This window comes from Nestor notabilis, unplaced genomic scaffold, assembly GCF_000696875.1.
Source record: "Nestor notabilis isolate BGI_N333 unplaced genomic scaffold, ASM69687v1 scaffold6919, whole genome shotgun sequence".
NCBI classification, from domain to species: Eukaryota; Metazoa; Chordata; class Aves; order Psittaciformes; family Psittacidae; genus Nestor; species Nestor notabilis.
Genome location: NW_009943178.1, coordinates 33,163 through 43,577, shown reverse-complemented (window position 1 = coordinate 43,577; position 10,415 = coordinate 33,163). Strand labels below are relative to the sequence as shown.

Genomic DNA, 10,415 nt, shown 5'->3' with positions numbered 1-10,415 from the left:
CTCTTCCCCTGTACTTTTCTTCCTTTCTAGACCCGCATCTTCTCTTGCTCTTCTTTCTTATTTCACTCCTATACTTCCCATAATCCTTATCTGTCTTGGCAACTGGCCACAGGCCACAATACTTGAGAAACTATTTTCCCAAAGGCTGTTCATATCCACCACTTCAGAGAAAACATTTTCATGGATACGAAAGCTATGATCTTCAGAGAAAAAAACATGACAGCAACATTTCATAGAACATTTCAATATTCATCTGAGAATTGTCAAAAGAGAGAAATGCTAATACAAATAATCGCTGTCTGTCATTTCAGGATCAAGCTATCAAATATTAAAAAGAAAACTCAGTTTAAGAATTCAAAATGTTTTTCCAAGATCCAACCACAACTCAGAGTCGGTCATTCATATGAATTCAGAGATTAAAGTACTACACAGTTGAAAGGAGATGTGATTACAGCACAAAAGTGTACAGGGAAAAATAAGAAGGTTCTTTTTAATCTAAAAGAATTTTAATCTATAAGAATGGAAAAAGCCTAAAAATTCAAACTAGAAATAAAGATCAACTGTTTAAACATGAGAATGTTGAACTAGAAAAAATAATCATTGGGGAAAATAATGAAATGTTTCAGATGTCATGTTTCTCCAGATTAGGACACAACAGCTTTCCAGGATTTAAGGTCAACAGAAGGGTAAGGCAGCTATGCACTTTGATATAGATCAAGTCAAAGCAGATGATCTAATAGTGTATTTTGGGCTTAATGTCCATTAAAGTAAATTCCACACTAAGTGAACATTCAACCAACTTTGCATGTCTCTTCAATCTGGAAAGCAGATTCCACAGAAGCTTGTCACCATTACACAAATAAAATACAGAAAAATTTCAAGGAGGCCTTTCCTCACAACAGGTCTTTTGTAAGTCAAAAGGCCTTTTGATTTTTTTGATTTTTTAAACTAAGAATTATCAAAAGTCAGAATATTGGAAACTGCAGGGAGGAAGCAAAAAGCACAAAAAGGAGCTACAAAAACTTTAAACCAAAATACACATTCCAAAGTTGGCTGAAGAAAACTTGACTCATAGTAGCCCCTGACATAAGGCAATTGTAAGAAGAGTAGATATTGCCCTTTCCAGCTGAAATGACTGTCATTAGTAAATGACAAGTATTGTGCTTACTTTAGTTGCTTTTAATTTCCATTCATATTGATTTCTTTCATTTTCCAGTTCTTCCACTTTAATTTTGAGGTGTCTGAGTTCCTGTAGCAAACCCTGCAAAGAAAGAACAGCAGCTGTAAGTAAGATTTCTCCAGTAGGTAGTAATTATTCATAGTCCTGAACTAAAGATCATGCATGAACCACACAGTAACGAACACTGAGCCACCACACTAAAAACTGTGACCTAATCTTATAAGACAAGAAACTATCTTGAATTGAAAGATAAGGAATACTTGCTCAAACTCTCCACTTGAAATCAGGAACAAATTTCCTATCTGATAGCTGACCCTGATGAAGTCATGTGTGTCTTGGTGAAAATGAGCCAAAAAATCTGCAATTGCAGTCTCATATAACATGAACTATCAAGGTTTTGTTGTGAGGTTGATTTTTCTTCTTTTGTTTTGTGTCTCATTTTGGTTTTAAGCCACCTCATAAAGTAAGCAGAAACATGCAGTGCTAAACCACCACCAGACTACCAACTTTAATCAAAGTGACAATCCTCACTCCTAAGAGGTGTTTAAACTGCTTACCAAGAAAAACAACACTAAGACAAAATAGTATCTAGCGAGTTAGAGGCCTTTAGTGCCATACACTACAAATATGCGACTTCCAGCATTGATGGAAACTGAGTTGTAGCCGAGAGCTGCAGCCAACCAGGGTTCCTACCTTTCTCTTCCTATTCCTCTACTCCTAAGAGATAAAGTTGTCTCCTAAATATCACTCTGACAAGACCAATTGTCTTAAAATGAACTCAGGAAAGGAAAAATTTGGAAGCTTAGCCCAATTTTGGAATGCTGTATAGTATATACATTGAACAGTCATACTAATATCTTGGATTAAGTTACTTATTTTGAATGACTCCCAGATTTGACTCTCATGACTTCTCCAATATGCTGCTTGTAGTATAGTCTAGTAGTTCACTAATCAGTTCTGGACAGAGGCAAGCTCAGAAAAATAGCACTATTTTCAAAATAGGCATCATGCCCAAAGGAGTTATTTTTGTAAAATAAACCTATGAGAAAAATTACTGAAAAACTCCCTCACAATACAAGCAGATTACTTATAAAATGAGTTCTGAGGATCCAAATTGTAACCAAAGAGATGTGGCAACTAAAGCAAACTGATTTAAAAGCAAATATTAAAATGGAAATTTTCAGGCATACCAGTGTCATGCCACCTTCCGTAAATTGAAGTGGTTTAGGCAAAGTAGCTTTTGTTTTGATATGTAACAGTTTTGTCAGCTACAACTAGGACCTGTAATGTAAACTCAAAAATGCTTTTCTGGTAACTGCTGCTGTCACATAAGAAAGAAAAATATGCTTGATTTGCTATTTGAAAGGTACAAGCAGGTTATTTTTATTATGGCTCCTTCCATTCATTTTAGCATCATCATTAGAAGAAGAATGGACACATTTCAGATACTCTTACCTGAAACTGTATTTCATACCTGTGCAAAGCTTTTAAGATATTCAAGAATTAATAATCTGTGTTTAGAGGACTGGTTAGAGTGCACCATCATGCACAGCTAGGGTGACATTCCTGTGACAAAAACTAGCAAATTACCAAACCATGCTAGCATGCTGCATATCGAACAGATAAATCTCAACCCCCCAAATCACAAACTAGAAAAACCCCAACCCACACACCACACCAGCACTACAGACTTAAAAGTACAATTAAATTAACAAAAAACCTGAAAGAAGTGCTTAGGTCTTACAGATACCTGTGCTTTAGTACACAGACATCAATGGTGACCCAATTTATTAATTGGGGGTGGGGTGCCTGGGGTGGGTTTTTTTTTGTTGTGCTTTTTAAGACCACCTCACTCTCTGCTAATGAAAGCCACAAAGATTAATGCCAGTAATGCACAACACCATCCTGGTTAGAAGAATTTAGTTTCTGCAAGAGTAGAGAAGCAGCAATAATACACAGGCTATAGTGTACTTCTCGTACATCGCACTGAGAACAATTCTTCTGGCTGGGAGTTTCTACCACTGATCTTGGCCTAGATTGAGGACTATTAGGTGTCAAGTCTGGTTTCCTATCTTGAGAATTCCTTTCTTGGATTCTACTATTAATTTCCAGCTGCAGTCTACACATCTGCTCCTGTAGCTCGCTGATCAGGTTCACTACTGACTGAAAACATTGGAAGAAAGGGGAAAAAAAAGAAGAGATAAAAAAAGATTAAAAAAGAAGTGAGAAAGAAAACAATGCAAAGACGACTTCTACAGTTGCAGCACAACGAAATGCATGAAGCACATCAAAGGCAAACTGAAAAAAGACCCAAAAGACTATGTCTTTTCCTTCTGTTAAAGTATATGTGAATGGATATAAATCTGGAACATTGCACAGAGCTACAGGTTACATAGAACAGAGTCTATATTCCAGACTAATTCACGATTCTGATTCTAATGTAAAGATCAAAATTTGGCCCCTCAGTTCTGGAAGCTTATCCAGTCACATGAAGTCTGATATCATGAAGAACTGGAACAGAGGCACACTCTGAGTGGGGCTTAGAAGCAAACTTTTGCTGAAACGGGAATTGATTCCATTCATTCCTACAGCCAAATCATTTGCTAGGAAACAATTGCTAAGTGCTCAGTGGGGGCCATAACCTACTCCTCATGATTTATACACAGAAATTACTAGTAAAGTAATTCTGTTTCCAGGTCCAGCATGGCGCTTGCTAGCTAGACAGTATTTTGACATGGAGAAAGAGTTAAGCAACATACTTAGGAGAAATCAAAGGATACCACATAAGGAAAAGTAATTAAAGTGCACCAATTTGCTGGCCAGCTTCTTGGATTTGTGTGTTTCAGTGATACAAACAAACAGAAATAAAATCCAGCTACAGAAAGGAAAAAAAAAAAGATAAGTATTAAAATCTATCTATCATTGTGCTGGGTAATTTCTCAGGTACTACAAGTTTGGAGTGCCTTTCTCTTAATTTTCACATACTTTAACAACATCTGTTTTGGGATTTCTCAATCTTCTCAACTGGAATACGTTTGTGGAGATTAATCCAACTCCAAAAAAGAGGGGAAAGATTTTAGTGGACAGGGGAACAGAAGACATGGCACGTTTTTTAAGATTTTCTTCTTTACAATGCACAGAAGTCCTCTTGCCATCACAACCCTCAACCACAAAGCTAGAGAACAGCTACTGCAAGGACAAGACACTATTCTATCCAGGTAAATATATAACACAACCAATCTCAAACTGCATCAGCATCCACAGTCAACTTTAAACACTCACAGATTTCCTTTCAACAGTGTACGTGTCAGTTAGGTTCAAGAGTTTCACAGCAATTATTTTTTCTAAGGCACTGTGCTTAAAATGAAATTCAGAAAAACAGTTGCATATATTTAACTTACTTACATATTAATCTTAATCAGGATCACAATGTCTGATGCTCATACTCTTTCATCCAGCCAACTCTTAATTCGTGTAAATGAGGATTAGTTCCATAAACAATCAAAAAATTAGAAAGAATACTGGCTACGTTAGCCACTTTGCAGCAACACCGTAGGACACTGGTGGGGAGAACCTTGTCAAACTCAGATACCTCACTGAGCAGTACCTCCTGGCAATAACTGGAATCATCAGGACACACATCTATCTCCCTTGCTTTCTTTCAAGCGCCAAGGCTTTAGCCTGTGTTTGCCTTTGACAGAGAACACAACCCATACGAAGTTCTGAAGAAGGGCTGCTCTAACAAGATGCACAGACTTTTGAGCACAAACTGACAGCTACTCCAGTTGTGGCAACTTGGGAGAGTTCAGAAACACTTTTGTTGCTGCCTTATAATTTTTTTCTCTATTGCCTCACATGAAAAGCTGGAATTGGAAACACTCTGCCTCCACACAGACTTCCCTCAGGGCAAACTTGACAGTACAGAAATGGCAGAAATCCTTACCCAGTGAAGAATAAGAAGTCTATGGAGGAGAAACATATTAACTCCAGCTGCAATATATGCCTTCACAGTTTTTTCTAGTTTCAAGGTAGAAAAGGTTTCTCTTTTTGAGATTCCTTCACAGCATGAGAATCTATTAACATTAACATACTGTATCTTGAATTTGATTGAGGTGAGACAACACAGCAGACTCCCCAGTGGGAGTCAGTGGCTCACTGACTCAAGTTTCTTTGAAACTGCAAGTAACTATACACTAGGTATTTAATTCAGAATATTCGGAATAGTCTACACAAGAACCACAAAACACTTCCCAACAGCTTACAGCAAGCTTCAGATCCTTAGTAAGAAAAAGCAAAACCAACAAAACTTATCCTATGCTAAAAAAGAAAACGTAGGACAGAGGAAGGGCTGTTAAAGAAGTTGATATGGACAACCACTTCTGCAGTCCCCTGGTAGTGATAGGAGGTCTCTTTTGTCCATGTTCAGGTAAGGCAGGCACCTGGGCTGTGCTGATCACTTGGTAATGCTGATCATTCACACCTTGCTGCATTAAGAAAACACACTTCCAAATTTTTTAAGGCTTCTCAGGTAGAAGCTACACAAACTCCCTCAGATGGGATTTCAGAAACCTTCACAGCATTGCTGTGGCAAAAGGAGAATATTACTCCATATAAAAGGCATTAAAATGACAAAGTCAAATGGGACTGTCTTGAGACAGTCCCTTTACAAGCAGCTATTCTCCTAGCCCCTATGTTAGATATATAAATAAATGGCACTTTAAATTTAGCATGTGCTTTTGAAGAGACAGAGACAAGTGGCATTCAGTGTGAAATTAATACCTTTGAGAAGAGATTAGAGATGCTTGATAAACTCCTTGCTGCTAACTAAAACCAAATTTAAACAACAGCTGCACAAGATAAAGTGAAATGAACCTTGCACATTAAAACTTGCTCATATTTAGAAGGATATCTTAATTTGCTTTGTTTCCCCCAACCCAACCAGAGAAATAATACTAAAGCTAAATTCCATGTGATGGAAACAGCTGCTGTGAAATAAGCTGACACAAAATTAGAGTACAGAGCAAACATGTTTAAGCTGAATTATTCTGCAATGTCAATTTAATTTTAAACTTTTTAAAAGCCATTATTATATTTAGAAATGGCAAGGTCAGTCACGAAGTATAATTAACAAGCTGTTTGAAACCGTTTCACTTCTGGATACCTCTGTAATACATGCACTAGGGTGAAAACTCAGGACTATTACCTTCTTCTGATAGTAGCAAATCTATCAGATCTCACCTCTGTCAATCCTAAACTCAGTCTTGAAAGCAGCAATTGGCCAGCTGTGATCTATAAAAAAAGGCTCTAACGCTGTCACCCATAGCTTTATTCCACTTACTTAAAGATACTAATAGCAATTTCATTTGAGATATTATACCTATAAGAGCATGTTGAAGAAGCTACAACATTCAGAGATACAATTACAGCAAGATTAATTTCCTTTTGTCACTGTCAGTTTGGAGAACTGTCTCACTCTGAAGCAAGTAGGTTACCACAACACAACTGTGTATGCATACATGAGAGCAAACTAAAGGTAGACCGAGTACCTAAAAGTGGCTTATTCACTAGAAAGATGTACTTGGGCAGTGGAGGCAAGAAGTTCAGGAAGACACCCAAACTATTACCAAATTTAAGCAGCAGTTGTAGTCTAACAGTATAAAGAAAACATATTAATAAATTCCATTATTATGTTTGAAATAGTGTTTGTATAGAAAAATCAGTTAAATTTACAGTCAAAGGAGCTATAATAGGGTTAAAGCATTAGAATTCAAGTAAGCATCCAATTTGACTGGAAGCAACCCCTGTTTATCTTTACAAATGGGGTTAATGCTTATGCAGGACAATCAAGTAATTTTTTTAATGGATCAACAAGCAAACTAGAAACACTGTTTATTTCCCACAGCTTTACTTACTCATTTTCCTTGCGTTGTATACACAGGTTTGCAACTTTCAACAGGCCAGAAATCTAATCACATCTTGGGGCTGTTAATAATTCAGGGCATACTTAACACAATGATTCTCAACTTTTCCATCAGATTAGAAGCCTTTTCCATCTCAGTGGGAGCATTTCCTATCACTCAGCAATACAGCAAAGGCTTCCAGGCCCAATAACGTTCAACTTTTCCATCCAAGGGGGGCTCATACACCTTGTTGCAGTATCAAAAGAATTTCACAGCTCATAGCCTCATAGTTACCACAGGCCCAGACCTACTTAAAAGTTCTGTCAACACAAACGTACTCAAAACCTTTGTTGCCTTCCAGAAGTCATGCTGACTGTGCGTGTCCTGCAATAATTTAGGCACCCTCATCCCATTACATATGGAACACCAGGAAGAGCTGAAGGCCTCTCAGAAAGGCAGCTACTGAGAGTAGGCTGCAATCTGTAGCAATTACGTGCTGCACAGACCTGTTTAGGTTTTCAGGTAGTATGAGACAATTATGGGTGAAAGAGCACAAGGAGGCCATAGATGGTAAAAGCAGCAGCTGGTGCCTCCCTGACTTGCAACCTCTGCCAGAGATTGCTCTCTTTAAGCTATCTTTTGATCTCTAAAGAAAACTTCTGAGGATACATAAGTCAAAACCCAAACACTCCAAACATATTATGTCACTGCAGGTAAATTACTTATGCACAGTTATCAAATATTCCACTAGTGATGTTATGGAGATCAAACAGTTTTCTAACACTGCCTGGATTTCAAATTCTCCTGTGTCAACATGGAAGTTTTCAGTCAGCAATGTGTGAATGTTGGACCTAGCAATCCTCCCTTGCCAGATAATCCTCTTCTGTCAGCTGGTTCCCTTACAGGACCATTGAGTAGGGCAACACATGGCAATTCATATAAATTACTTTCTCCATAATCGCTTTCTTTCCCAGCTCCCACCTGCTGCTCACTTCCACAATTCCCTGTTCATGTTTCCCTGCTTTATATTCTCTTTCTTAATCAATATGGTAAAAAGCAAAGCTTCTTTGATGACCAGAACTCTCCACATATGAAGGGGAATAAGGATTAGAATTGCCTCCAATGCATGTAATTTTTTTTTCACTATTTTATTATGTAACCACAAGGGGAAAGGCTCATGTGAGGAATATGCCCTGCTCCTTGTCTTTCTCCCCCAAGTGCCATGAATGCATTGAAATCACCAAGGGTGATCATCTAAGTGTTTGTACCACCACTGATACTAGTGGGCTGACAAGTCTTCTCTACCACATAAACAAGGAAATAGGAGAGCTCTGGTAGGCCTCACATGGCCATGCCAGCCAAGCTCACGTGAAAAAGAAAGGGTTAAATGAATGGCAACTGTAATGCATGATTCTGGAAGGGACTTTGTGCCTTGATTAAAGCCAAACAGCAACCTCTGAAGTATAATGAGAGAGGGGAAAAGAAACCACATCCCCAAAAATGCATAATCATATTCTTCACTGAATTCACAGGATCTATGGTATGGATGGAAAATCCTACTACACGCCTGAGCTCAAACGCTCAGGTATATGACAGCATACCATAGACGCGTGATAGAAGAAAAAAGAAAACAACCTAAGGAAAGAAACTCACCTCAGCTTTGTTCTGTTTCTCTTCATATTCACTCTGCTCCTTTTCCATACCAACCAGCTTAATCTTCAGGTCTGAAACTTCAGCCATTAGATCTAATTTCTGAGTCTCTAGTGAAGTTCGACTTAGCAACTCCTGAAATCAAAGCAGAACATTTTCTTTGGTTATTTAATTGAACACTGACAGAATGCTACATGATTTATTGGTAGTTCCATACTAAAGCCTCTATCTCATCATTTAACACTTTCAATACAAAAGCAAAATGATTCTCTTAAAGTAACAACTGCTATTGCTTTACAATGGAAAAAGCCACAGGAAGATAGCTCTGATGTAAGCATCTGCTGCCGGCAGAAAAAGTAACTAAAACAAAACAAAACAAAGGATTATTGGCAAATTCAAGTTAAAGCATACCTCACTTCACAGCATCTATACTATGATCTGTTTGAACTGTGTGTTTCTCAGGTTCTGCAGCCGTTTTCACATACACATTCTCCCATGTTAATCACTCAGCCACTATGTCCTCTGCCATGTTTCAGGAGAACGTGTGGCAGAGCTAATCCCCAGGCAAGCCATGAAATCAGAAAACAATACTAAGGCTAGCCAAACACAAACCTACATAACGCCACACGTTACAAAAGAGTTGGCTACTTCCTAAAATGCTCATCAGACAAAGCTATGTTTTTGTATTACAATTAAACATTTTAGAACTTCTTACGATACGTTGTTTGATAAAGGATATATTACAGAATAAGCACCCTAACCAAAATAGAGTACTACCAAAGACAAGCAACAATCCAGCAGTAATGCTAGTAGTACTTGGAAGTTTACACCATGTAGAACTTGTTAACTTTTGAAGGCTACACACTGTGGAGGGAACAGCTGTGAATAAAAAGTAGTATCCTCAAACTGGAAACCGAATGGCAATATCTAAACTGAGTAACAGTGTAAAGGAGAAACAACTGGCCATGAGTTTTGCTTGTGTACCCTGAGTTTGTTTTTGAGGTTGCAGAGGAAGGTGTACTTTGGACCCAGTGATATCACTGTGTTTGGAAAACATTCAGTATTCACCTTCACTGTATCTTTCAAAACATCTTCCAAAATACAACAGAATTTAAGGTTAATGCTTCTGTTGGCCTCCATTTTCAAAGAGGGGAAAAAAACTCCAAACCATTCAGGACTTTAAGCCTTACTGAAAAAAATCAATACTTAAAGTGCCTAATTAACTTTTAGAAGAGAATATTGATCTCTAAATGGTTAAAAAAATTACATTAATTCATAACTCACATTAGTGTTTTCATCATGTGAAACACACTGAAGAATCACAGCAGATTCTGCTTTGAATTACATAGAAGTGACTTAACCAAAGTTGCCATAGCTATTCTAAATCTCTGCTGATGTTACTGAGTGATCAGAAACTGCCCTGTCCATCACCTTTTTCTCATGTCTTCCTCTCTCATAAACTGCACAGTATGTTGTAGACCATGTCCTGGAGCCACAGAAGCCACAAAGGTTATTTAAAAAATTACATGGTTAAAGTGTATTTGGAACCTAAATCTACTCTATAACTAAATTGTTTTAGTCTGGTGGGGACTACTGCCCAAAATAAGAATAGTACTGAACTTGCATCTGCATTGCAACACCAGTTATCTAAGCCACCCACTATTCCCAGTGCCATGGCCATTCCT

General features: G+C 37.8%; 1 protein-coding gene across 1 annotated transcript in view; it reads right to left on the bottom strand.

Moving 5' to 3' along the window:
- Positions 1 to 10,415, bottom strand: part of PPFIBP2 (PTPRF interacting protein, binding protein 2 (liprin beta 2)) — a 47,262-nt gene that overhangs the window by 24,299 nt on the left and 12,548 nt on the right. Inside the window, 2 exon segments of the mRNA XM_010021788.1 lie at positions 1,169 to 1,261; positions 8,734 to 8,865. Of these exon segments, the coding sequence (XP_010020090.1) occupies positions 1,169 to 1,261; positions 8,734 to 8,865 (225 nt within the window).